This window comes from Capricornis sumatraensis, chromosome 3 (assembly GCF_032405125.1).
Source record: "Capricornis sumatraensis isolate serow.1 chromosome 3, serow.2, whole genome shotgun sequence".
Taxonomy (NCBI): Eukaryota; Metazoa; Chordata; class Mammalia; order Artiodactyla; family Bovidae; genus Capricornis; species Capricornis sumatraensis.
Genome location: NC_091071.1, coordinates 41366149 through 41392449, shown reverse-complemented (window position 1 = coordinate 41392449; position 26301 = coordinate 41366149). Strand labels below are relative to the sequence as shown.

General features: G+C 64.3%; 1 protein-coding gene across 2 annotated transcripts in view; it reads left to right on the top strand.

The window, feature by feature from the left end:
* CACNA1H (calcium voltage-gated channel subunit alpha1 H) overlaps positions 1 to 24873 on the top strand; it is a 56744-nt gene extending 31871 nt beyond the window's left edge. Inside the window, exons 3-34 of one of the 2 annotated variants that reach the window (XM_068967139.1) lie at positions 42 to 175; positions 622 to 719; positions 3148 to 3307; positions 3575 to 3893; positions 4065 to 4157; positions 4903 to 5671; positions 6989 to 7431; positions 8863 to 9014; positions 9663 to 9848; positions 10604 to 10721; positions 10974 to 11129; positions 11432 to 11522; positions 11680 to 11888; positions 13346 to 13762; positions 14207 to 14307; positions 14439 to 14562; positions 14640 to 14708; positions 14813 to 14997; positions 15179 to 15305; positions 15470 to 15595; positions 15800 to 15889; positions 16093 to 16285; positions 16853 to 16870; positions 18032 to 18183; positions 18909 to 19018; positions 19209 to 19342; positions 19474 to 19544; positions 20816 to 20894; positions 21572 to 21693; positions 21789 to 22224; positions 22465 to 22625; positions 23183 to 24873. In XM_068967139.1, coding sequence (XP_068823240.1) covers positions 42 to 175; positions 622 to 719; positions 3148 to 3307; positions 3575 to 3893; positions 4065 to 4157; positions 4903 to 5671; positions 6989 to 7431; positions 8863 to 9014; positions 9663 to 9848; positions 10604 to 10721; positions 10974 to 11129; positions 11432 to 11522; positions 11680 to 11888; positions 13346 to 13762; positions 14207 to 14307; positions 14439 to 14562; positions 14640 to 14708; positions 14813 to 14997; positions 15179 to 15305; positions 15470 to 15595; positions 15800 to 15889; positions 16093 to 16285; positions 16853 to 16870; positions 18032 to 18183; positions 18909 to 19018; positions 19209 to 19342; positions 19474 to 19544; positions 20816 to 20894; positions 21572 to 21693; positions 21789 to 22224; positions 22465 to 22625; positions 23183 to 24184 — 6645 coding nt within the window. In that variant the 3' untranslated portion in view covers positions 24185 to 24873. The remainder of the gene's footprint in view (positions 1 to 41; positions 176 to 621; positions 720 to 3147; positions 3308 to 3574; positions 3894 to 4064; positions 4158 to 4902; positions 5672 to 6988; positions 7432 to 8862; positions 9015 to 9662; positions 9849 to 10603; positions 10722 to 10973; positions 11130 to 11431; positions 11523 to 11679; positions 11889 to 13345; positions 13763 to 14206; positions 14308 to 14438; positions 14563 to 14639; positions 14709 to 14812; positions 14998 to 15178; positions 15306 to 15469; positions 15596 to 15799; positions 15890 to 16092; positions 16286 to 16852; positions 16871 to 18031; positions 18184 to 18908; positions 19019 to 19208; positions 19343 to 19473; positions 19545 to 20815; positions 20895 to 21571; positions 21694 to 21788; positions 22225 to 22464; positions 22626 to 23182) is intronic. The other variant, XM_068967138.1, reaches the window with a different exon arrangement.
* Positions 24874 to 26301: the final 1428 nt, after the last annotated feature.

Genomic DNA, 26301 nt, shown 5'->3' with positions numbered 1-26301 from the left:
GTGAGGGGCGCAGGCCCCGCTCTCAGGCCCCCCTCCTGCAGGCCTTTGACGACTTCATCTTCGCCTTCTTCGCGGTGGAGATGGTCATCAAGATGATCGCCCTGGGGCTCTTTGGGCAGAAGTGCTACCTGGGCGACACGTGGAACAGGCTGGACTTCTTCATCGTCATGGCGGGGTACGGTCCCTCCCCCGAGGGCCAGCCTGGAGCGACCCCGGTGCCTGGTCAGGCCCGCCTGGGAGCGGCCCCGGGGGGCCTCAGGATGAGAGATGGGGAGGTGCACTCAGGCGGGACGGGGCCCAGGGAGTGCTTGGGGTGGGGTGCCAGGGGTGGGACCTATCCCGGGATCCCTGTGTCAGCACCAGGGACGGTGGGGCAGACACAAGGTGTCCAGGGCGGCTTGTGAGCAGCGAGGATCGTCCAGTGCTGAGCCGAGGCTGTGCTTTCCCTACCTCTGGGCAGCCGGGCTGGGCGCACGGCATGGGGATCATGTCTCCAGCAAGTGCTCACCTCCTGGCCTCAGCTGCCAGGGTATCCTGGAGAGAGCCGGGTGCCCGCGGCCTAGCTCTGATCCCCTCTCCCAGCACCTGTCCCCGCTGAGCATGCCCCTGCTCTGCCCCCAGTATGATGGAGTACTCCTTGGATGGACACAATGTGAGTCTCTCGGCCATCCGAACAGTGCGCGTACTGCGGCCCCTTCGTGCCATCAACCGTGTGCCCAGTAAGTGACCCCCACCAAGGGCTGGGGTAAGCGTGGCCAGACAGCCCTGCTGAGAGCTCCTGAGGCCCCACTGGGCACAAGACCCAGAGACTGTACCGCCTGTCTGGCTGCTGGGTGCTGGGGTCCCAGCCCAGACCACGGTGCAGGCCTCTTGCCGCTTACACGGCAGCTGAGGGCTTGCCGCTGCTTTTCAAGAGTGGCAGGGGGCGGGTGGGAACAGAGTAACCCTGTACCGAGCCGGGGTGTGATGGGCAGTCAGGATGAATGGTGGCCCCATGTTCCCCAGGGCTGTTGAGTGTCAGGGGCCATTCGGAACCTCAGACTCCTCATCCACACAGTGTTTGGGGTCATGTCCTGGAGCCATGCAGGACATGGTGGGTTCCTTGTTTGGCCCGCCATAGCAATCCTCCTGTGTGAGCCCTGCCAAGGAGCCTGGTGCTCAGGGAAGCATGGAGAAGCTTCTAGGCAGTCGTGTGGGTTTGGATGGTATGGCTTTGGAAGCTTATTTGGAAGGTGGTCTGTGCTGACCTTGGTCATGCCCACATGGGTCTGTGTGGGGGTCTCCGTGTCTTCAAAGTTTCCAGTGTTCTGACTGAATTCAGCTGTTAGTTTTCCTGGGGTATAGTGAGGGGTATTTCCCACATGACTGTCAAATGTGTGTACTCACACATACAGGTGGGTCTCGTGTACCACCTTGGTGTGCACAGCCTTTCTGGCTGCCTATCTTGGGTCCTGGTAGCTTCAGCACCGTGGCCCAAGGGATCAGGGCTTGTCCTGCAGCTCCTCCAAGAAGTATCCCCCGCAGGATGGGTCACTGTCTCCCCCTGAAGCTGTCAGCTCCACCAAAGAGCAGGAGGGTGAAGGGTTATGCTGTGGGACTCCTAGGCCTTCCATCTAGCTGCCACTTGGCTTTACCCTCAGGGATCAGACAGGATTCAGATGCTGTGTGACCTTGGGCAAGTAACTGCGCCCCTCTGAGCCTTGGTTTACCCACCTGTGAACATGGTACCCCTCAAGGACAGCTCTGTGCCCAGCACCACCATACACTGGCTTCGTTCACCTGGGTCCCCTTTCAGTGCCTGAAGTGACAGCACAGCCCCTTTCACAGCACAGATCACTTTTTAGGCCAAATGCTGCCTTCAGCCTGGTCTCCCTGTGGGGTCAGGCCCTGGTCCCAAACATGGTGCCTCCCCCACACTGGACCATGTTCCCCTCACTGCGAGCCCCCAGTGGGCATGGTCCAGGCTGCGTCTCACTCTGGCTGCCTGGGGTCTACTCTGAACCCTGGATCATCTTTGGCCTTGGAGCCAGTTGCGGTCTGGTGATGGTGGTGCTCTCGGACTTTGTCCCTGGTGAATCTTCCTCTCAGCCGTTTCTGAAACTGCAGTGCCCCTCCCAGCTGTGATTACTCCTGTAGCCCCAGGGGCCCCTCTGTCACCCAGCAGCCCCTGGGTGCTCTCCAGGGGGCCTTGGCATCTGCCCCTGGCTCTGCCTGCACCCTTAGCCTGGCCCTTGCTTGTTTCTGGAAGTGAGACATGTCCTTGCTGAGGTCTGGGAGCAGGGCAGAGCCAGGACCAAGCGGAGGGCTGGTGGGGCTGGCTGACCCACTCCCTGGAGTGTTCACACACTCCATCACACCCAGGAACGAGAGCTTCAAAACGCTCTCTCAAAAGCCGCCTCCTGGGACTTCCCTGGTGGTCCAGTGGGTCACTGTCTCCCCCTGAAGCTGTCAGCCCCACCAAAGAGCAGGAGGGTGAAGGGTTATGCTGTGGGACTTCACCTTCCAATGCAGGGCGTGTGAGTTCGAGCCCAGGTCTGCTGGTTAAGATGCCACATGCTCATGACCAAAAGTCCAAAACATAACACAGATGCAGTATTGTAACAAATTCAATAAAGATTTAAAAAATGGTCCACATTAAAAAGAAAAAAATCTGTAAAAAAAAAAAAAAAAAACTGCCTCCTGCCCTGGGGTGCACACAGCCCCTACCTCCCCTCCAGGGTTCTGCTTCACATGATTCCCATAGAGAGTGGGAAGAAACACTGGTCCCCAAACACAGTGCCTGCTTCAAGACCCGTGCCTCCTGCATGCAGGAGGCAGCCCAGAGTCTGAGGTGCTGGGGCTTCCCCAGGCTGCCACTCCCATGACGAGCCTGGGGCTGCGGGACTCCTGAGGTGTCACGCTGGGAGCCTGTCTGGAAACTGTGTGGTCCGGGCCGGCATTCCTGAGGAGCAAGGACCACCTACCCTGAGCCCTTCCAGTCGGTGGCCTTATTTACTGCCCTCCGTGGGGTCTGACAGAATGTGCAGGGGCCTGGGTCGTGTCCCCCGCAGATGCCCACCTGTGAATGGCAGAGAGCTCAGGAGGGGTGGGGCCTCAGGGATGCCCGGGAGGGCTCTGCTGCGCTGACCAGCTGCGTGATGCCTGCAGGCATGCGGATCCTGGTCACGCTGCTGCTGGACACACTGCCCATGCTCGGCAACGTCCTCCTGCTCTGCTTCTTTGTTTTCTTCATCTTCGGCATCGTGGGCGTCCAGCTTTGGGCCGGCCTGCTGCGCAACCGCTGCTTCCTGGACAGCACCTTCGCCAGGTGCGCAGGCCCTGCCCCTAATCCTCTCTTCCTGGGCCTGCCTCTGGAGGCTCCACCCCAACAGGCCCCTCCCTCCAGGCCCCGCCTCCGGAGGCTCCACCCACAACAGGTTCCGCTCCCCCAGGTTCCTGCCCTCCAAGCCGGGTTCCCCCAGACACGACCTTCCGAGAGCGGCACCAGCGCTGGCGGACTTAGGTCTGCCTCTTACCTTTTGTTTTGTTTGTGTGTATACCTTTGTGTGTGTCTGTCTCGCCGTCTCTCCTCCAGGAACAGCAACCTCAGCTTCCTGCGGCCGTACTACCAGCCGGAGGAGGGTGAGGAAAACCCGTTCATCTGCTCCTCCCGCCGGGACAACGGCATGCAGAAGTGCTCGCACATCCCCAGCCGCCGCGAGCTGCGTGTGGAGTGCACTCTGGGCTGGGAGGCCTACGGGCAGCCGCAGGCCGAGGGTGCAGGTGGCATGGGTCACCACACCTGCATCAACTGGAACCAGTACTACAACGTGTGCCGCTCGGGCGACTCCAACCCGCACAACGGGGCCATCAGCTTCGACAACATCGGCTACGCCTGGATCGCCATCTTCCAGGTGGGCTTCGGGTCTCCCCGGTACTGCGCGCCCAGCGTGTAGGGCTGGGGGCTGTTGCCAGAAAGGGCTTTCCTGCCCCGCCAGCTATGCCACCCTCCCCAAGACAGGCGAGGAGGGCCCACTGCCCTTACAGGGCCGTCCGTGTGTCCAGCCGCCTGCCTCCCCCACCAGGTGATCACGCTGGAGGGCTGGGTGGACATCATGTACTACGTCATGGACGCCCACTCCTTCTACAACTTCATCTACTTCATCTTGCTCATCATCGTGAGTGCGGGGTTGTGGGGGGACATCTGCTATGAGGGGTGGGGGGTGTCCCCACATGGTGGCAGACCTGTCTCAGATCCTGAGCTCCCCTGTTACTGGCCACAGCCCTGCTTCTGGGATCCATGGAGGTCCTGTGCCATCCCGGCCCTCCACAGGGAGTGTGACCCCCAAAGGTGGCACTCAGTTGGTTCTCTCAGTGGCCCTGGGGTCTGAGGCAGGGTCTGCATAGACCAGAGGTGAGTTGAGCCAGGAACTCGCCCCTTGTTATCTCAGACCATAAACCCAAGCACAAGAGAGTGTCACCTGCTGACCCTGCCACGGAGGACAGTGCAGCCTTGGGGGCTGGGGGAGGCCTGACTCAGGCAGGAGGATCTAATTGAAAAATATATCTTCAGGAGAAGGGCATGAACCACACAAATGACAGGAAGGAGTCTCCCCACATGTCCTCGAATTGTCCACAAATAATCAAGGAGCAGCCACTGCCCACCACCCATTTCAGATGCTGGGGCTTAGCATCGAATCAGCAGGGATCTCGCCCGTCCCAGGGCCCCCCGCCGGCCCCTAGATCGGGAAGCCCACAGTAGGGCTCAGTGTATTTCTCATCAGGGGCTTGATTGTGGTGTAGAAACCACAGCTGCTGCCCTGGCCTCCTGCCCCACCCGAGTTGGTGGATCCCAGTGCTCCCCGCTTCCCCACCTCCTGGGAGCACATGGCCAGCGAGCTCATGGCTGCCTACCCACCACAGGTGGGTTCCTTCTTCATGATCAACCTGTGCCTGGTGGTCATCGCCACGCAGTTCTCAGAGACGAAGCAGCGCGAGAACCAGCTGATGCGGGAGCAGCGGGCCCGTTATCTGTCCAACGACAGCACGCTAGCCAGCTTCTCTGAGCCGGGCAGCTGCTACGAGGAGCTCCTCCGGTACGTGGGCCACGTGTGCCGCAAGCTAAAGCGCCGTGGCCTCCGCCTCTATGCCCGCTGGCAGAGCCGCTGGCGCAAGAAGGTGGACCCCGGTGGCGCCGTGCATGGCCAGGGCTCAGGGCGGCGGGCAGGCGGGCGCACCGCCTCTGTCCACCACCTCGTGTACCACCACCACCACCACCACCACCACCACTACCACTTCAGCCACGGCAGCCCCCGCCGGCCAGGCCCCGAGCCAGGAGCCGGCGACACCAGGCTGGTGAGGGCCGGAGTGCCAGCCTCGCCCAGGCGCGGGCCCCCTGATGCTGAGTCGGTGCACAGTGTGTACCACGCTGACTGCCACGTGGAGGGGCCACAGGAGAGGGCGCGTGTGGCGCACGCCGCAGCCACTGCCGCTGCCGGGCTCAAGCTGGCCGCCAGGCTGGGAGCCATGAACTACCCCACCATCCTGCCCTCAGCCGCGGGCAGTGGCAAAAGCGGCCTCGGGCCCAAGGGGCAGCGGCCTGGTGGGCCCCCGGGAGCAGGTGGGCACAGCCCCCTGAGGCTGAGCAGCCCGGATCCCTGCGAGAAGATCCAGCACCTGGTTGGGGAGCATGGTAAGGACCTGCCCCTGTGGGGAGCAGTGGGGGGTGGGGTACAGGGCTCCTGGGACGTCCCAACTTATGTGCCCACCCTCGTGAGCCCAGCCTTCTCCTTTGGAGTCCTGGACAAGAGAGAGAAAGGGGGTCTAGGGGCCTCAGATGGGAGGAGGTGCCTCCCCACCACCATCCATCCTGTGTTCTTGAGCAGCTGATGGCTCAGTGGGGTGCGAGTGTTTGCCACAGGGAAATGAGAATTCTGAAGCTGGCAAGCAAAACAGAAGCCCTGGGGCCATGTCCCATGGCCCACGTTCAGCCCCGAGCGGGTCGGCCAGTCGTTTCTCAGGAGGAGCACTTGGCCTGCGCTCTTGGTGGGGAGACTGTGGCTAGGGCGGGGGGGAGGGGAAGCCAAGGTCACAGAGCTCCCACAGGCCGAGCAGAGAGGAGCCAGGGTGCCCCTCGGTACACCCGGTCCTCCCACCTGGGCCCTCGGCCTAACCAGCCTGGCTCATGGGGTCACACCAGGCTGAGGCCTCCCAGGTGGCCTGCACTGGCAGGGGCACCCGGGGCAGGGAAAGGTGTGTGTGCCGGGGCCGCCCTGTGTGCTCACATGGTGCCCCGGGCATCACCGCACACATGCCTGCAGCTCTGCACTGCGCCCTGGGGGAAGCATGGCCCTGCAGGGTGCCTGGCTGCGGCGAGTCTAAGCCTCTGTGGGTGCAGAGTCACCTGGGCCCCAGAGACTCAGCCGGGGAGCCAGCGCGGAGTGACGATGGCTCAGGGCATCATGAGCCAGAACGTTCACGGTCACGGCATCCGTTTACTGGAAAGAGGCTCACGTCATATTTTTGTGGGTGGTGTGGCTCCTGCAGGGATGAGCCTCTGCCTCTTCTTATCCCTGAGTGAACAGAGAGCAGCTCTGCAGGGCGTATGAGTATGCAAGTGTGTGTGTCTGTTCCTGTGCATGTGCTCAGCTGTGTGCCCAGGTGTGTATGAGAATGCCCAGATGTGCACCCCTGCTCAGGTGTATGCAGGTGTGCGTGGTGTGCTCAGGTATGTACAGTGTGCTCAGCTGTGTGCCCAAGTGTATATGAGTGTGCCCAGGTGTGTATGAGAGTGCCCAAATGTGCACCCGTGCTCAGGTGTATGCAGGCGTGCATGGTGTGCTCAGGTGTGTACAATGTACTCAGCTGTGTGCTCAAGTGTATATGAGTGTGCCCAGGTGTGTGCAGGTGTGCACACGGACACCATTCACCCCACAGCAGCCTCCGTGAGCGCCTGCTTCCTGGGCACCAGCTGAGCTACCTGAGGCTGCCCGCATCCTTCTCCCCGCAGGACTGGGCCAGGCCCCCAGCCGCCTGTCAGGCCTGAGTGTGCCCTGCCCCCTGCCCAGCCCCCAGGCGGGCACACTGACCTGTGAGCTGAGCAGCTGCCCGTACTGCACCAGTGCCTTGGAGGACCCCGAGCTGGAGTTCAGCGACTCAGACAGTGGAGACTCAGACAGCAACGGGGTCTATGAGTTCACACAGGACGTGCGGCATGGGGACCACCTCGACCCCATGCAGTCGCCCCCTGTGACGGAGGCGCCAGGCGTGGGCAGCACACGGCGGAGGGGGCTGCGGCGGGCAGCGGCAGGCGAGCAGGGTGGGCTGAGCCACATCTGGGCCTCCTTCAGCGGCAAGCTGCGCCGCATCGTGGACAGCAAGTACTTCAACCGGGGCATCATGGTGGCCATCCTCACCAACACGCTGAGCATGGGTGTCGAGTACCACGAGCAGGTGGGCGCCCACACAGACAGCCTTCAGAGTGGCCCTGGGGCACGTCCCACCTGCCTGTGTCTCCTGCAGGCTTTAGCCTCTCATGGGCTCCACGGAGGGCTCTCTGGGGTTGGGGAATAGGCGTAGCAGTGGGACTGAAGGTCGGCTGTGAGGGAGTTTTTACGGCTCACTCAGCGGAAGCTCGGGCTGCTCGTTGGTGGGCCTCTGCTGAGTGGAGACAACCTGTGGCTCCCATCCAGAGGTCCTCTGTCTGGGCTGGGGCATTGAGAGTGCAGACCCAGAGGCAGCAGGGAGCCGAGGGCACTTGCCAGGCCATCTGGTGCTTTTCAGGGTGGGATCCCCAGAGCCCAGCTTTCATGGACAGAGCCCCCCGTATGAGCTGGGCCTTCAGGCTGGGATGCCCTGGGTAGCCCCAGAGGGGAATGTGGCAGTGGCACGTGGTGCTGTTGCGCGGCCTCTGCCCTGGGCTGGGGCTTCCCCGAGGAGCAGCGGCTGGGCCGGCAGGGAGAGGTCGTCCTCCCTGGGGATCGAGGCCAGTTCACTCTTAATGACCAAACTGCCTTCTTCCTTTTCTGCCCTCTGGGCTTTTTAAGTCCCTTAAGCTCTGGTCTTTCATCCTTTAGCAATTTCAGGGAAAATGCAAGTGATGTTAGCCTCCAGCTGGCGGCTGGGAGGTGCCGTCTGTGAGGGTGAGATCCAGGGCAGGAGCAACAGCAGGCTCGGGGATCCCTGGCCAGGAGGAGCTTCTGCACGCACACACATGCACACACGCACGTACGCAAAGGTTATCTGTGCAGATGTGAGCTTGTGCACAGACACACACGTGGGTGGCCACGCATGCACACAACACATGCGGGTACATGCAGACTCACATGTGCACACAAGCAGACCACACACTGGCACACACACAGCAGCATTTACGCTGGTACAGGTGTGCACTTGCACACATAGGCAGACTAGCATATCCCTGGTAAGAAAAGGGCCTCTGGGGCCTTCTGCTGACAAGGAAAGGTGTGCGGGGCCACCAGGGCCAGGGCAGCTGCTGGGGGAACCACTGTACTGCCTGCACCCCGGGTACCCACACGCCCACCCCAGAACAGATGCTCTAGGCTCTGTTCCCAAGGCCTGTGCTGTTGGGGTCTGGGAAGTGTCCGGAGCCCTGTTTCTCAGACATGCTGCTGGGAAGGTCAGGTGGAGCCAGGGACAGTCAGGGTGGGAGGGCCAGCCAGGCTGGGGTGCAGCTGGAGGGGACACCCCTGTGGTCCCTGTTTCCTCCTCTGGACAGCAGCCGATGGGTCTCCTCCTGAGATGTTGCCACAGCCCCTTGATGCAGCCTTACCTGCTCCCAGCTCAGTGGACTGGTGCCCCACCCTGCCATGACAGGCAGTGGGGGCTGGGGGCAGGCCCTGACAATCACTCTGCCGCCCGCAGCCCGATGAGCTGACCAACGCCCTGGAGATCAGCAACATCGTGTTCACAAGCATGTTTGCTCTGGAGATGCTGTTGAAGCTGCTGGCCTGTGGCCCACTGGGCTACATCCGGAACCCCTACAACATCTTTGACGGCATCATCGTTGTCATCAGGTGGGTCCCCTCCTCCCCTGGGGCCTGGGGAGGCTGCAGTGTCCACCACAGCCCTCGCAGATAGCAGAGCCCCCACCACTGGGAAAGGCCCTGTCGTCAGGGTGCAGAGGTGGGGTCTCCTGGGGCGGGACCCTCACCCCTCCTCAAAGGCAGAGTCGGGTGCACATGGTGAAGTCAGCTGCAGCTCAGGTGGGAGTTTCTAGAAGCTAGTAGAGCTGTTCCCTGCGGGAACAGAGCAGGCGCTCAGTGGCCGTTCAGCCTTGCAGCCGGCCTCCACTGAGGGCTCAGCCCCCGCAAGAAAGGCCAGCTTGCTACAGCAAAATCCGCACAGAAAGGACCAGGGGGATCTGGGGAAATTCCCTCCCCATGGGACAAAGCAGGGCCCTTGGGAGTCAAGGGGGCCCCCAGCCTAAGGAGAGCAGACAAGCCAGGCACCCTGGAAAGGCGCTCAGTCGAGTCTGCCACCACCACCCCTCAGCCGCTCCCACGCTTTGATGCAGCCGAACCTGCTCCCAGTTGGGGTTGAGCAGAGGCCACGGTGGCTCCGGGCTGTCGTTCCTGCCTCTGGGAAGAGGGTGTCCCAGAGTCAGGGCGAGAGTAGGCCATCCTAAACCCTGTTCGTCCCACCCCCCACCCCCCGTCCCCCAGCGTGTGGGAGATCATCGGGCAGGCGGACGGCGGGCTGTCAGTGCTGCGCACCTTCCGGCTGCTGCGGGTGCTCAAGCTGGTGCGCTTCATGCCCGCTCTGCGGCGCCAGCTGGTGGTGCTCATGAAGACCATGGACAACGTGGCCACCTTCTGCATGCTGCTCATGCTCTTCATCTTCATCTTCAGGTGTGTGTGCCGCGCAGGGGCCTCCCTGCCCCGGCTGGCTGCAAGGGGAAGGCCTGTGGCAAGGAGCCCGCACTGGCGCTGGATGGGAGGCCCGGCTCCCAGCTGGGACCGCCCACCGCGCCGGCACCCGGCCCCCCCCCCCAACCCCCCCCCCCCCCCCCCCCGCACCGGACGGCCCCGCCCACCGCGCCGGTCCCGCCCACCGCGCCGTCCCTGGCTTCGGGGGCCTGGGATGCCCTGAGCCTGAAAGAGGAAGACAAATTCAGTTACTGTGGGTTTTGCTGCCAGGCGCCAGCACGCAGTGGGGTACTTGGAACTGTGCTCAAGAGCCAAGGGCAAAGGGGCGGAGGAGGGCGGGGCAGGCAGGCAGGCAAGCTGGGGCTCCTGGGCTCCTGGACCCCTGCTGCTGTCGCTGAGCCCAGGCCGTGGGCCGGCTTGGCCCCGGGCCTCCGGGAGCGGGCTGGGGCGGAGAGCGGCCCACATAGGCCGGGTGAGACAGACACCCAGTCCTGGCCGCTGTCTGAAGCCAGAGTGGCCTCCAGTGTTCCCTCCGTTCTTGGCTTTGGTCTTACCTATAGAATGGAAACAGCTTGTCCATGGACCCTGGGCAGCCCTGCCCACGAGGAAGCTGGAGTTCTGGGAGGTGTAGAGGAGTGGATGGTGGGCGTGGGGTGACCAGGCTGGGTCCCCAGCCCCATACCTGGCCCTCTGCACCAGTCACTCACTGTACCTGTGCCTGTCCACCCCCCCCTCAGCATCCTTGGCATGCATCTCTTCGGCTGCAAATTCAGTCTGAAAACAGATACCGGAGACACAATCCCTGACCGGAAGAACTTTGATTCCCTACTGTGGGCCATCGTCACCGTGTTCCAGGTACAGCTGGGCAGGCCGTCCCCTGCTGTACACGGGTGGTCCCTGGAGGGCCATAGCCCTGCTTGGAGCTGGCTAAGGCCCCTCCGAGACCACTGGGGGTGAAGAACGGTGGCCGGGACGTTGGGGTGGTGGGCCTGGTCTTACTCGTCCTTCTGGTCCTGAGATCTGGTGGTATTCCCCCAGCCAGGACCCCGTCCTGGTGCCCCCTCGGCCCCCACATTGGGCCCACTCTGCCCACCGCCCCTCCCCCAGATCCTCACTCAAGAGGACTGGAACGTCGTCCTGTACAACGGCATGGCCTCCACGTCCTCCTGGGCCGCGCTGTACTTCGTGGCCCTCATGACCTTTGGCAACTACGTGCTCTTCAACCTGCTGGTGGCCATCCTGGTGGAGGGTTTCCAGGCCGAGGTGAGGGGGAGCTTCCAGGCGAAGTGAGGGGGCTTCCAGGGGAGGTGAAGGGGAGCTTCCAGGGGAGGTGAAGGGGCTTCCTGGGGAGGTAAGGGGGCTCCCAAGGGAGTGAGGGGTTCTAGGGGAGGTGAGGGGCTTCCAGGGAAGGCGGTGGGAACTAGGAGTGTGGGGCAGACTCCCCCCAGCCATCCTCGCCCTGCTGGGCTCTTCTGTCCACTCCCACCCCTTGTGGGCCTGACCTTTCCATCCGGGGTCACCCCCCATGGGGAGCCTCACGTGTGCTGTGTGCTCGGTGGGCACAGGGCGATGCCACCAGGTCCGACACAGATGAAGACAAGACGTCCACCCACTTGGAGGAGGACTTGGACAAGTTCCGAGACCTCAGGGCCACAGGTGCGCGTGTGGATGGGGGGCAGGGATGGGGCGGAGGGGATGCTGCCTCTAGGGTCTGGGCACAGCTGGGACTCCGGAGGGGGATCCTAGGCGGACAGGCGCTCCTTCCTGGGAGCACTGCAGGCTCGAGTGGCCTCCCCTCTCCCCCCTCCCCTAGAGATGAAGATGTACTCGCTGGCAGTGACACCCAACGGGCACCTGGAGGGCCGGGGCAGCCTGCCCCCTCCCCTTATCATGCGCACAGCGGCCACGCCCATGCCTACCCCCAAGAGCTCCCCACACCTGGACGCGGCCCCTGGCCCCCTGGACTCGCGCCGTGGCAGCAGCAGCTCCATGGACCCTCAGCTAGGAGACCAGAAATCTCTGGTAGGGGACCCTGCCCTGGCCTCAGGGCACCTTCAGGCTCACCCCCCCCCCCCCGCAACACACAGCTCCTTAGGCCTTTCCCAGAGATGAGTGAGGGTCCTGAATGTGCCCTCCCCACTCACACCCCAGAAATCCCTCAGGCCCAAGCGCTTTGTTTTCTATAAATGGAACTAGAAACCACTGTTCTGATGGGAGGCATATGAATAAGCAAGTAGAATAGCAGACCAGAAGTTTATCTTCCAATTTGCGCAATGTAAGATAAAAGCTGGCAGAACACAGAATGTACAAGAAGGGAAAACAGAGAAGGATGGCAAAAAGGTGTAAAAGCTGAGTACATGAAACAGGTGACGGAAGCCGGGCAGAGGCTTCTGTGCGTCACCAGCAGCACCCTGTGGACCTGGGGCCCACAGTCCTTCCAGACAAACCCAGGAAGCACCACCCCAGACAGATGCAGCTAGAGCCGGCTCTGTGCATCTCAGAAGGGCCAGAAGGGGTGGATGGAGCAGGACAAGCTAACTTGGGGTGGGGTGGGGGGTGAACCTGGAGGAAAGTCCAGGCGAACCATCGAGAGGGGGAGGGGACACCGAGTGTCGGTCACAGAACAGCTGTGGCCAAGCACATCACAGCTAAGCTGCTAGCTCCCCCAGGAGGAGGATGGGGCTGTTGGGCCAGATTCCAGCTCAGCTCCTGCTGACCCAGGAGGTGAAAACGGCGAAGGGCAGAGAGCATAGGTGCAGCAAAGGTGAAGTCCCAGAGCACAGCCCAGTTTCTCTCCTGAGGCGGTGCGTGGCTTCTCCTTGGAAGTCCAGAGCCTGCCAGCCAGAAGCTGATGAGCGGTCCCTCCTCAGAGCTCCAGGTCAGCTGCTGGGCCGTATCTGAGGATCCCTGGCCCGTTGATGACCTTCGCCCACCCTCTGGTCCTCAAGCTGCCGTGCGAGGCCCACTCAGGGCTCTGACACTTGCTGGCGATGTCTCCAGCTCACCGTTGACCCACTGTGTGCCACAGGCATCTCGCGGAAGGCTCCCTGCCACTAGCAGCTCCCCAGCAGGGCTGTCCGCTCCTTAGAGGAGAGGCCCTGTTTAGCTTACACATGCATGTTAGTTGCTCAGTCGTGTCTGACTCTTTGTGGCCTCATGGACTGTAGCCCGCCAGGCTCCTCTGTCCATGGGATTCTTCAGGCAAGAATTCTGGAGTGGGTAGCCATTTCCTTCTCCACGGGATCGTCCCAACCCAGGGATCGAACCCAGGTCTCCTGCATTGCAGGCAGATTTTTTTACCATCCGAGCCACCAAGGAAGCCCGTTAAAAGAGATGATCCATGTACGAATGTCACCCACAGGTGTCAGTGGAGATCCCTTTCACCAGGGAAAGGGCCGTGAGCCAGGTGCCCTGAGGCCAGCATGTTGGGGGTGACTTGGGAAGTGTGTGACCTGCTCATTCCTGCCCCTGCCCCACAGTCTAGCCTCCGCAGCTCGCCCTGCGCCCCCTGGGGCCCCAACAGCGCCTGGAGCAGCCGGCGCTCCAGCTGGAACAGCCTGGGCCGCGCACCCAGCCTCAAGCGCAGGAGCCAGTGTGGGGAGCGTGAATCGCTGCTGTCCGGCGAGGGCAGGGGCAGTGGCAGCACTGATGAGGAGGCCGAGGATGGCCGGCCAGGGGCGGGGGCCTCGCCGGGCACGCGTGCCACGCCGCTGCGGCGCGCCGAGTCCCTGGACCACCGCAGCACGCTGGATCTGCGGCCCCCACGGCCGGCCACCCTGCTGCCCACCAAGGTCCACGACTGCAATGGGCAGGTGCTGGCCCTGCCCAGCGAGTTCTTCCTGCGTATCGACAGCCACAAGGAGGATCCGGCCGAGTTTGAGGACGATGTGGAGGACGTGAGTGCGGGTGGGCCTCACGTTGGCCCCTTGCCGCCGCTCCCCCTGTCGTGGGGGCAGCGTCCATGGGAGGCCCTGGGGGCGGGAGGGGGCGGGAAGCAGGACAGGCTGGGCCAGAGCACATCCATGGGGAGCTCTGGAGCGGGATTCGCCCCAGGGTCGGCCCCACCTCTGGCTGAGGGCTGGTTCTGGGCTGGAGTTGGTCAGGCAGTGAGATGTCTGCAGGGGGAGGGGAAGTGCCTTCTCATCTGGGCACCCCACTGCCCAGGGCTGCTGGGGGCCACCTGGGTGGGGATCTGACGATGGCCACTCACCGGTCCCCTAGACCCCAGTGTAGCTCCCTGGCCCGGTGCCTGGGTGGGTGGACAGAGCTGAGCCTGAAGGTGGCAGGGGCTGGGGTTGGTCAGGCTGGGAGGGGCCCTGAACACCCCCCCCCCTCCCCAGAGCTGCTGCTCGCGACTGCAGAAGGTGCTGGAGCCACACAAGCCGGGGTGCTGCCGGAGCCGAGAGCCCTGGGCTCTGTACCTCTTCTCCCCGCAGAACAGGTGAGGGGCGCACCTGGGAAAGCTGGCCCCGCCCCGGGGGCCCCCTTTGTCCCTACCAGATGGTGAGCTCTGTGGACAGAAGCCAGGGCTTGGCCAGGACTGTCCCCAAAACCCCCACCCCTGGCTCCCAGGTTCCGCATCTCCTGCCAAAAGATCATTGCTCACAAGATGTTTGATCACGTCGTCCTCGTCTTCATCTTCCTCAACTGCATCACCATCGCCCTGGAGAGGCCTGACATCGACCCCGGCAGCACCGTGAGGCTCTCTCCTCGCCGGGGAGGGGTGGGTCCCATGGCCATGGCCACCGGCTCCCATCTTCCTGTCTCCTGCAGGAGCGCGTCTTCCTCAGTGTCTCCAACTACATCTTCACAGCGATTTTCGTGGCGGAGATGATGGTGAAGGTACACCGTGTCCTGGGGGACCCGGGGGTCTGTCCGTCTGGCCTTGCAGCTGTGGCCACATATACAGGGCCTAGGTCCATGAGCCCATCATCTGTACTCACCAGGTGGTGGCCCTGGGCCTCGTCTCGGGTGAGCACGCCTACCTGCAGAGCAGCTGGAACATACTGGATGGGGTGCTGGTCCTGGTGTCCCTGGTGGACATCGTCGTGGCCATGGCCTCGGCTGGCGGTGCCAAGATCCTGGGCATCCTGCGTGTGCTGCGCCTGCTGCGGACCCTGCGGCCACTGAGGTGGACTGGGCCGTGGGGCGGGGCCAAAGGAGGGGATGGAGGCAGGAGGGCGGGCCCACACGTGGGGCGGGAGAGGGGCCCGGGCTGCAGGGCAGCCAGGTGTTTGCAGTGCTGGGCGCTCCTCCTGGTGGCAGCTCCCTTGGGCGCATCCAGCAGCGCGTTCCTTCTGGCCCTCTTCCAGGGTCATCAGCCGTGCGCCGGGACTCAAGCTGGTGGTGGAGACTCTGATATCGTCCCTCAGGCCCATCGGGAACATCGTCCTCATCTGCTGCGCCTTCTTCATCATCTTCGGCATCCTCGGGGTGCAGGTGCGTGGCCTGCCTGCCGGAGGGACGGTGGGCGGTGGGCAGCAGCGGCAGAGTCGCCCGGGAGGGCTGCGGCCCAAGCAGGCAGGGAGAGGGCGGGGCCCGTGAGGGGGCGGGGAATGGCAGGGCAGGGCCGGGCCCTCTGAGTGACCGCCCCTCCCGGTCAGCTTTTCAAGGGGAAGTTTTACTACTGCGAGGGCGCTGACACCAGGAACATTTCCACTAAGGCCGAGTGCAGGGCCGCGCACTACCGCTGGGTGCGACGCAAGTACAACTTCGACAACCTGGGCCAGGTGGGCGGGGCTGGGGCGGGGCGGGCAGGGCTGGCGGGTGACTCACCCACCTCCGCCCTGATCTGGAGTGGGGGAGCCGCAGGGTCTCAGCCGGCAAGTTAGGAGGGTTCACGGTGAGCGAGCTGAGGCAGCGTGTGTGGCCCTGCAGGGCGCGCCCAGCAGTAGGCCACGCCCAGAGGTGCCCGCCTTGCTCTGGCCTCGCAGGCGCTGATGTCGCTGTTCGTGCTCTCGTCCAAGGACGGCTGGGTGAATATCATGTACGACGGGCTGGACGCCGTGGGCGTGGACCAGCAGGTGCGGCGGGCAGCCCTGCCCCTCCGCTTGGGCCTTCTCCCTTGGTCTCCGCTCGTCTCAGAGCGCGCAGCGTCCCCAGAGACGAGGCTGCCTTTGGCAGAGGTCCACATCCGGGGTCAGAGCCCGTGGGCGGGGCTCAGCGCATGTGGGCGGGGCCAGAGCCCGTGGGCGGGCCAGCACCCATGCACTCTCCTGTGCTGCAGCCGGTGCCCAACCACAACCCCTGGATGCTGCTCTACTTCATCTCCTTCCTGCTCATCGTCAGCTTCTTCGTGCTCAACATGTTCGTGGGCGTCGTGGTGGAGAACTTCCACAAGTGCCGGCAGCACCAGGAGGCCGAGGAGGCGCGGCGGCGCGAGGAGAAGCGGCAGCGTCGCCTGGAGAGGAAGCGCAGGAGTAAGGCCCTCCGAGTGGCGGTGGCCGGTGGCTACTGCGCGTCACCCAGCTCCTCCCCATCCACCTAAGCCCCCCTTTCGCCTGTGGGAGGGTGACTGGGGACCGGGAGGCCAGCCAGGGGCAGCTCCGCGACCTGGCTGCTGCCGCCGAAAACCAGGTCCGCCTCGCCCCCAGCCCAGGGCTGTGGGGACCGCATCCGGGCAGCGGCTCAGCACCCTGGCCCCGGAGCCCCCCGCCTGGCCCTACTCCTCGCGGCCCTGGCCTCTCTAGATGGCTCTGCACGCTCGCCCTTCATGTTCTCAGAGAAGAACGGCTGCGGAGGAGGCAGGGGACCCTTCCCAGGAGGCACAGGGATGAGACCCCAGCCCCCACGCCCACCACTGCAGGGGCAGGCTCACCCCGCTTTTGTGTTCTCACGCCTCGGTGGGGGGAGCAAGCAGAGCCATTCAAGACAGAGAGAGGGTCTTAGGACACCCCTGCCCAAGCTGGGGAGCAGAGTGGGCTTCTTCCAGGAGGGGTCCTGGCCCCGCCCACCGGCCAGCTCAGACCATCTCCTTGTCTTTCCAGGCACTTTCCCCAACCCAGGTACCTGCCCCCACCCCGCATGCCTCAGCCCTGCTTCTGCCAGCCACTGCATGGGGCTGCGAACTGGCCTGATCTCTGCCCCTCTGCCCCTGCCACAGGGAAGGGTGGACATTGCAGGAGGGTGCCAGGCCCCCTGGGGTCCACCGCAGGGTCAGCACGGGATGGCTGTAGGGCGCCAGGCGCCAGTGGGAGGAGGAAGGATTGCTGGCTGGCCTGCCTGGTGTTCACGCTGCTGCCTCTGAGCCCGTGGGTGCCTCTGCCCGGCTTGCACGCCTGCCTGCTGTGCTGGGACGCCTGCCGCCTGGCTACCCCATATCCTCAGTGCTGGCCTGGCCTCACTGGCCTCTGGCCCCCTTGGCTGCTGCGCTGAGCTCTCTAGTGACCGCATGCCAGACCGAGGAGCATGCGGGCCCCAGGGAGGGGTTGGTTCCCATCGGCCCCCGCTCTCCCTGGTCCCTGCCCACAGGTTCTGAGGCCAAGGCGGGCCCCCTGTGCAGTGGGGGCAGCCGTGCCCTCATCTGGCGGGCACTGGTGTGCCCTAGGGAGTTACTGCAGGCAGAGCGTTTAGTGCAGACAGAGCTGCTGGGAGATGGACCCCCTCCCATCCCCCAGGTCATGGCCACCAACCTCAGATGGACCAGAGGGCAAGCAGGCCCCAGACAGCAGGCACACGGCCACAGGCCTCCTGGAGGACAGGGAGCAGAGGGACTCCGGGCCTGGTGGCCAGAACGCAGCATATGCCCAGTCGGGGAGATGGGGGGTGTGGTGGGCCACCCTGCCCTGCCCTGCCCTGCCTTGGGACTGTCCCTGCCCCCTAAAAAGCTCCCATCTGCCCCTCCCTTCATTGCTGAGGTATCTCTGGACCCTGATGCCAGTCCAGGAGAGTAGATGACACAGGCCCTGGCTTGGGACCTCCTGGCAGGGTGAGGGGTCCAGACAGGGCTTCAGGGCAGGGCCCAGGTGGAATCTCAGCTTCTATGCCCACTCCAGGGATCTGCTCTGAGGCTGAGGCCCTCTTGGAGGAGGAGGTCAGTGGGTGACCTGCCCCGAGGCCCACGCGCGAGCCTGGGCCCTCCCCCAGCCCCCTGACTCCCCAGCACCTGGGAGGCAGCCCTCTCATCTCACCCCACCTGCCTGCTCACCACTGTGCTCTCCCTGCAGAGGCCCAGCGCCGGCCCTACTATGCAGACTACTCGCCCACCCGCCGCTCCATCCACAGTCTGTGCACCAGCCACTACCTGGACCTCTTCATCACCTTCATCATTGGCGTCAACGTCATCACCATGTCCATGGAGCACTACAACCAGCCCAAGGTGGGGCTCACTGTCATGACACACCGGCCCCCCTGCCTCCAGGCCTGCAGCCCGGTTAGGGGGTGGTGTCGGTCGCCAAGGGTGGGGTCTGTTGCCAGCCAGGTGATGCTACCCTGAGAGCTGGAGGCCCAGGTCTGCAACCCTGCCTGAGCCCTTGTCAGGGTTTGTGGGATACATGGAGGTGTGGCTTGAACAAAGGGCCCTCCTTCCTTTAAAGCCAGTGGACACCCTGGGCCACCTGTCCCAAGGGCATCCTTGACCCTATGACAGGTTCCATCCAAAACGCTGGCTAGGGGATGTCCCCAAGTCCAGGAAAGGTCAGACTGAGAGGGTGATGCTCTCAGATCCCATCTCCATTATTTCATCAAAGACGGGACGCCCCCTCCTCCCAGAACAGCTGAGAGCCTCTAACTCTGTAGCTGAAGCTGAGCCCGTCTGGTGGGCTGGCTTCTACCCTGGGCTGAGGGTGGGACTGGCCTAGGCAGGGCTGGGAGTCTGGGTTCCCAGCAGCGGGTTCCCCAAACTGAGGGTCGTCCTGAGAATGCTGTGAGGTTCAGGCCAGGCAGGCCTCCCTAAGCCAGCACAGACCTCCATCCAGTAATAGCTGAGGCCTGTCTGTGGGCAGGCCTGGGGTGCCCCGGTTGGTCAGCAGAGCAGAGAGGTGGGGCAGGGCGGGCAGCACTGCAGGGGGCCTGACGTTCAGGAGCCTGGTGCTCACCCCCCAGGCTCTGGACGAGGCCCTCAAGTACTGCAATTATGTGTTCACCATCGTCTTTGTTGTCGAGGCTGTGCTGAAGCTGGTGGCCTTTGGGTTCCGGAGGTTCTTCAAGGACAGGTGTGTGGGATGGGGCAGGTGGGAGCCACGGCTGGAGGCCTGCAGAGGTGACGGTGCTGAGCAGGGGTGCCCCTGGTGACACCAGGACATTCCCAGGGGATGGGGAGGGGACTCCAGGTGCTCCGAAGGGCCAGGGGTGCTGGGGAGGAGGCACTGGCTGGCACTGAGCCATGCCTGCCCACCCGCCCAGGTGGAACCAGCTGGACTTAGCCATCGTCCTGTTGTCCATCATGGGCATCACGCTGGAGGAGATTGAGATGAACGCAGCGCTACCCATCAACCCCACCATCATCCGAATCATGCGTGTCCTCCGCATCGCCCGCGGTAGGCCGCCACCCACCTGAGCCCTGTGCTCACCTGCCCCAGTGGACCACCTGGGGACCGGGAGGTGGGGGATGTGTAGTCCAGGTCAGACCAGCCCCATCCCCCCACTAATGCTCGGCTCCCCGTCCTAGTCCTGAAGCTGCTCAAGATGGCCACGGGCATGCGGGCCCTGCTGGACACGGTGGTCCAGGCGCTGCCCCAGGTATGTTGGCCACTCGGGGGCCTGGCCTGGGTCTGGCTCCCCTGCTCCCAGGGTGGGCATCACAGACGCCCCCCAAGAGGACAAGACTGCAGGAGGGCCTCACTCACTGGTCAGGCATCACTCGTTCACGTGGTCTTTCTAGTCTCTAGACAAACGCGATTATCAAGCCCCTCCCCGCCACCTACAGGGAGTAATGGGCTGCTGAGCTGTGCTGTGAGGGGGCAGCCCGCCTACTTTGCGGCCTCACTCTAGTCTTTCTGGGGAAGACCAGGGCCCACCACCCGGTGCAGTTCTGCGCTCAGTGGGCTTTGGGCAGAGGGCAGAGCCTGTGTGGCTGCAGTGGGCTTGTCAAGTTTGGAGGACCACACCCAGGCCTGTCTCTCCTGAAGCCAGCTCAGGCCCTGTCCTCACATCCTGTGTCCACAGCCCCAACCCTGACCCTGTGTGGCTTCTTGAGTTGAAAGTCTCATTGCCCCATCTGTGTAGTATTCAGCCCGTGAGCCAGTCCACCCAGGCATCCATGTATCCATCTGACCGTGACTCCAGCCCTCTCAACAAGCCATCCAGCCATCCAGGCTTCTATCCATCCATTCAGACAGTTGTCTGTCCCCCATCTACCAGATGTCCAGCTGTCCCTCCTCCAGCCCTCCTGGCCACTGGCCACCAGCCTAGCATATATCTATCCACCCAGCTGCCTCCCCAGCCGTCCACACTCTGCATCTTCAGCTGGCCTCCACTGGTCCCCAGCAGCCTTCCTCAGCCCAGAGTTAGTGCTCCTGTGCAGCCCCCCCCTATCTGGGAGTTGCCGGATGGGGGTTGGGGGTGAAGCCCAGGCCCCAGCCACCCCTGGTGCGATGCCTCTGGGGGCTGGTAAAGAGGGGGAACAGCCACATCAGAGTCAGGAAGGTGTGGAGGAGGGGCGGCAAGTTCATGGAAGAGCCGCGGGCAGGGGTCGGGCAAGACTTGGCGGCCTGCAGAGCTTCCCCCTTTACCTCCCCGTGGGAACCCTGAAGCTGGAGTCCACCCAAGCCGCTGGGAGGCGCTCGGGAGCAGAGGAACTGGATGCAGCCCGCCCCCGGGTGCAGGGCGGGTGTGAGAGCCAAGGAGGGGCCCTGGGCACCAGGCAGCCCTGGGGCCACAGGACCCTCGAGGCCAGGAGGCCTGGAGCAAGAACGGGGCTCAAGGCAGGCCTGGGAACTGCCGAGCAGGTCGCGGGTTGGGGACGGGGCGGGCTGAGCCCCCTGACCTCACTCCGCTTCTCTCCCGTGTAGGTAGGGAACCTCGGCCTGCTTTTCATGCTCCTGTTTTTTATCTATGCTGCCCTGGGAGTGGAGCTGTTCGGGAGGCTCGGTGAGTGCGGCAGCGCGGTGTCCCACCCCCAAGACTCGCCTGGGAAGCGCAGCTTCCCGCATGCGCATGCGTTTGGGCCGCTGGCCCGGCCCCGCCCCCGCGGACTTCACCTTGAGGTAACTGGGCGCCGCGCATGCAGACGCGCTGTGCAGACCCGCACACGTGTTAACACCCAGGCCAGGCCGACAGAGCCGCACACGAGTGTGAGTGCACGCGCCCACACACAGGTGTGGCCCCAAGTCTACTGGCCCCAGGGTCGTGCTGCAGCCAGCCCTTCCTGTCACCCAGGGTCTCCTCAGAACTCCCCAGCGTGCGGCTCCGGCCAGTCTGGGTGGGGGCCTGTGGGGACCTTTCGTGGCGGCCCAGGTCCTGTGGGAGCCCCCTCCCACTGGATGTCACTGAACGAATGCTCAGTGGGTTCCAGGAGCCACCAGTGGGCCTGTGTGGGAGGGGATCGAGGTGGCTGTAAGTTGGTGCCGCGACCCTGGACCTGGCGACTCCCAGGCCTGACCCAGAATCTAGGGCTCTCCGGTGCCAGGGCCGCCCGGTCATTCCGCAGAGCAGGGGACTTGATGGACCACCGCCCTGCACCCCGAGGAGCATGGCTTTCTCCCGGGCGAGGGCAGGCCTGTGTGCCCTGGCCCCGTGGGGCGGACTGACCCCGTCGCTCCCGGCAGAATGCAGTGAGGACAACCCCTGCGAGGGCCTGAGCAGACATGCCACCTTCTCCAACTTCGGCATGGCCTTCCTCACGCTGTTCCGCGTGTCCACCGGCGACAACTGGAACGGGATCATGAAGGTACAGGCTGGCGCGGCGGGCGGGACGATGGGAGCCCCCGGAGTGGGGGCCTGCAGGCGGAGGTGGGAGCCTGCCCGCCGGCCCTCTGCCCGCAGGACACGCTGCGCGAGTGCGCCCGCGAGGACAAGCACTGCCTCACCTACCTGCCGGCCATCTCGCCCATCTACTTCGTTACCTTCGTGCTGGTGGCCCAGTTCGTGCTGGTCAACGTGGTGGTGGCCGTGCTCATGAAGCACCTGGAGGAGAGCAACAAGGAGGCCCGCGAGGACGCCGAGCTGGACGCAGAGCTCGAGATGGAGATGACGCAGGGGTCCCCCGCCCGTCCCAGGCCCGCGGCCCCTCAGAGCCCCGGCGCCTCGCCGGACTCCCCCAACGTGCTGCTCGTGCGCAAGGTGTCGGTGTCCAGGATGCTCTCGCTGCCCAACGACAGCTACATGTTTCGGCCCGTGGCGCCTGCGGCAGCCGCTCACCCCCACCCGCTACAGGAGGTGGAGATGGAGACCTACGTGGGCACCGCGGGTACAGCCCCTGGCGGAGGCAGCCCTGCGGGGAGGGGTGGGGGTCCGGAGCGGAGCCAAAGGGGCAATGGGTGGGGGCAGGGACCGGGGCGGGGCCAGAGGGGCGATGGGGGCGGAGTCACATGGGGCGCAGAGAGGCCGGAGCGGGGCCAGAGGGGCGGTGGGGCAGGCGGGGCGGAGGTCAGAGGGGCGTGGGTTGTCGGGCGGGGCCCGCTGGGAGTGGATACACGTTTCTGGCGTTTTCCTGCTGCAGGCCGGGTCACCGCTGCCCACTCGCCGCCTGTGGAGTCCTGCACCTCCCTCCAGGTCCCGTCCGCCGTGTCCTCCCCGTCCAGGGGCGGGGACACCCTCCGTGCTCTGCCCCCGCAGGGTGCAGCCCGCTCGCCTAGTGTCGGCCGGCTTCTCTGCAGACAGGTAGGAGGCGCTTTCGGGTCCTCAGCCTAGCCCTGGGGTCTCTAGGATTCCCTCCCCATTTGAAGTGGGAGAGACGTGGGCGCTGGGCCCTTGGAGTGTGTAATGACCACACCCGGCCACGGGGACCCACGGCCCCTTAAACAGCAGCCTAAGCCCCCCAGACTCCCCCTCCCCAGAAACCGTGCCGCGAGCCTGGTTGCAGCCAGAGATCAGATCCCCTCCTGCCTGAGCCTTTGGTTCCCCCCCGCCTCCCTGCTTGGGGAACCAAGCTGGCCTAGTACCGCAGACAAGCAGCGGCTGCAGCCGGGGTCTGTGCCCCTCAGGGTTTCCAGGGCCCTGGGCAGGTTCTGCCCACAGGAGCTTGGCCTCCAGTCCTCCCCACGTGACCAGACTCGGTGAAGGCTCCTCTGCTCCAGTTGCAGGGCGAGCCCATCCACACCGGCATCTTGCAGCCTCATCTCACGCTGGCCCATAGCCGTGGGGGTCACACGGTCACCTGGCCTGGAGTGGGGAGGGGGTCCCTCTGGCTGGTCTCACCTGACTCCCTGCCTTTGCAGGAGGCCGTCCTAACGGAGTCCCTGGAAGGGCATGTTGATGGCACTGGGGACAGCAGCCCATTCTGGGGAGAGCCTGGCGGGAAGACCCCCATGAGACAGGCATCCCTGGGGCCCTCCTTGCGGTCCCCACCCCGGTCCCCACGGCCCTCCAGCATCCGCACCCGCAAGCACGCTTCTGGACAGCACTGCATCTCCAGCCGTCCGCCGGCCCCAGGCGGGGAGGAGTCCGAAGCCCCAGACCCGGCCGATGAGGAGGTCAGCCACATCACCAGCTCTGCCCGCAGCCCTTCGGCCTCGCCCACTGCCTGTGGGATCGTAGGCAGCGAGCCAGACCTGCACAGGCTCTACAGCGTGGACGCCCGGGGCTTCCTGGACCAGCCGGGCCGGGTGGATGAGCAGAGGCGGCCCTCGGGGGAGCCGGGCATTGGGGACAGCCGTCCAGAGGCCGGGGAGGCGAAGCCCCGGGTCCTGGAGGCCGAGCTGGCCCTGGGGGCACGCAGGAAGAAGAAGATGAGCCCCCCCTGCATCTCCATAGAGCCCCCAGCAGAGGACGAGGGTGTGGCCAGGGCCCCTGCGGCGGAGGGCAGCAGCACCACCCTGCGGCGGCGAACCCCATCCTGCGAGGCTGTGCCCCACAGAGACCCCCTGGAGCCCTCAGATGGCGCAGGGCTGGACGCGGCTGCCAAGGGGGAGTGGCGGGGCCAGGCCCCCTGCCACACAGAACACCTGACTGTCCCAAACTTCACTTTTGAGCCGCTGGACGTGGGAAGTCCCAGTGGGGACCTGTTCGCGGATGGGGGCCACAGGGCCACCCTAGAACCCAGACCCTCTTCAGGCACTGTGGCCCCTCCAGAACCCCGGGAGACGGAGTCCCCAGTGCCCTCAGGAGACCCCCCAGAGGAGGGGCGGGGGGTGCACCTCACCATCCCGGAGAGCCCACCGAAGAGAGCATCCCCCCCGGCTGTGCCAATCCTGGATGACGACGTGGATGAGCCCGTGTAGCTCGGGTGCAGTACCCACAGGCTTTGGCACGGGGGTTGGGGTGCGCCCAGCAGGGTGGCGGCCAGGACAGGGCTGTGTGTGGATCCTGGCTCGGGCCCCCCGAGGGCAGAGGAGCCAGAAGGATGTCAGCGCAGGGAGAGGGAGGCCCATGCCGTTCTGGGCACGTGGAGCAGCGGGAGCCCACAGCCAGAGGCCTCCGTCCTGTCGATTCAGGTTTGGGATTTCTCAGTGTGCCAAGGTGGTCCCAGGCCGTGTTGGCGGCCCGCCCAGGAGTCCCAGGGACAAGGACCAGAAACCGACCAGGAGGAGGAAGGCAGAGGCCGCCCAGCAGAGCCCCATCCTCACGTCCACTTCTTTTTATAGGGAACACGCTTGGGGCCTCTCGCGCCCTCTGGTGGCGGCTTCCTGCTAAAGGCCGCCGTGGCCACGCTTTCCGTCACTCACAGTCCTGAGTTTTCATCCGTGTCTCCACCACTCATCGCTGTCTCATCTCCCCTCCACACCCACTCCCCGCCGTTCCAACCCCTCAGGATTCCAGAGAGCACCTTGACTCTGGTCCCTGGGAAATGACCGGTCGCCAGGGAGTGGGGACCGTGCAATAAGACCCCCACTGCCCGTGGGGCCTGGTTCAAGACTTTGAGCTGATGGCCCCATCGTTTCACTTTCTTTTATAAAGGCAGGTTAAACGTTTGCAATAATCCAATGCGGAAAACTCGGCTTCTCAAGTCAAGGGGAGGGGAGGGGAGGGGAGGGGGGTTGCAAAGCAGAGCGGAATAAATATTAACTTATTTAAGAAACACATTGGATTTCCACCGCCAGAATTGGTACCCCACTCCCCCATGGGAGGGTGGCCAGCCTGTGGCCTTAGCGAGGGCAGACCTGGGTGATGCCACCACCAGCGTTACAGGGCTCCACAAAGCCCCCCTGCTCCCTATAGGTCCTCGCCACTCCCCAGTTCCCCTCACCACACTCCCTGGCAGATCTCGGATAGAAAGTTCTGCTGGGAAAAAGCCAAGCTCACCTTGGCAGCCAGAACCACGTGGCATCATTCACACGCTGGAGTCTGATCAGACTGGGAAGAAGATTTTGCCAGGGCTCCCAGCAGGGGTGGAAGCCAGGGCATGGGCCCCTGTGAGAGAGCTTCCCAGCTGGGCAGTCGCTTGGGGCTGCAGGGGGCACTGCCTCCCGGCCTGCTGTCTCTCTACCTGTGTCCCTGCCTGAAGGCTCTGAACCCAGACCTGCCCCACGTCCTGCTGGCCTCAGCTGCAGCCCCAGTGTGAGACCTGCTCCCCCCACGACCCCTTCCCCCGAGAGCAGGAACAGAGGGGGGCCGGGTCAGCTTAGAACCTGTGGTCCTCCATGGTGGACTGTGGCTGTGACCGCGGTGGGGGGCTGTACCCCGTGCGCGGTTGGCTCCCCGATAGCATGCAGGCCCTACCCTTCACTCAGCAAAGCAGGTGCCCACGGCAGCAGGACAACGGCTGCCTCCAGGCTGGTCCAGGTGGTGGGAGGTGCCATCTGGGACTTACCTGGCTGAGACCGGGACCTATTTGCTCTGACCCAGGTGGGCAGCGAGTCTCCAGTATGAGGGACCTTGGGCTGCAGCCGGCCCCTCCCCCGCTTCCACACCTGCCTGGCCCCGCCCACCTGGCCCCGCCCAGCGCCCAGAGGCGGTAGGGGCTCCTTCTGGTGGAGACTCGAAGAACTGCAGGACTCCAGAGAGCAAGCAGCCTCGAAAGTTGGGCAGAGTGGGTGGGCAGAGGTGGATCTGGGGTGCTAGGGTCTGTGATCCTCCTGCCTATGATGTTGGCCTCAGTTTCCACAATGAGAAGACGCTGCTCTGGGTCGGACCCAAGGCTGCTGCACTAGTTCTTGCCCCAGGCCCCAGCAGAGGCCCCTACTCTCTGTGCCAAGGACAGGTCGTGGGTCAACGGTTAGAGAACAGGAGGGCGGGACAGTTGACCAGGCTGTGTGCAGAAGCAGGGACGTGGACCGCAGTCCTCACCCAGCTCACCTGGGTGACGTATTGGCCCCTGGGGAACAAAGGTTCTCCAGGTCACCTTGGGGAGGGGTGGGGACCAGGGTGCCAGGGAGTCCTCATCCTCCGCCGAGAGTCT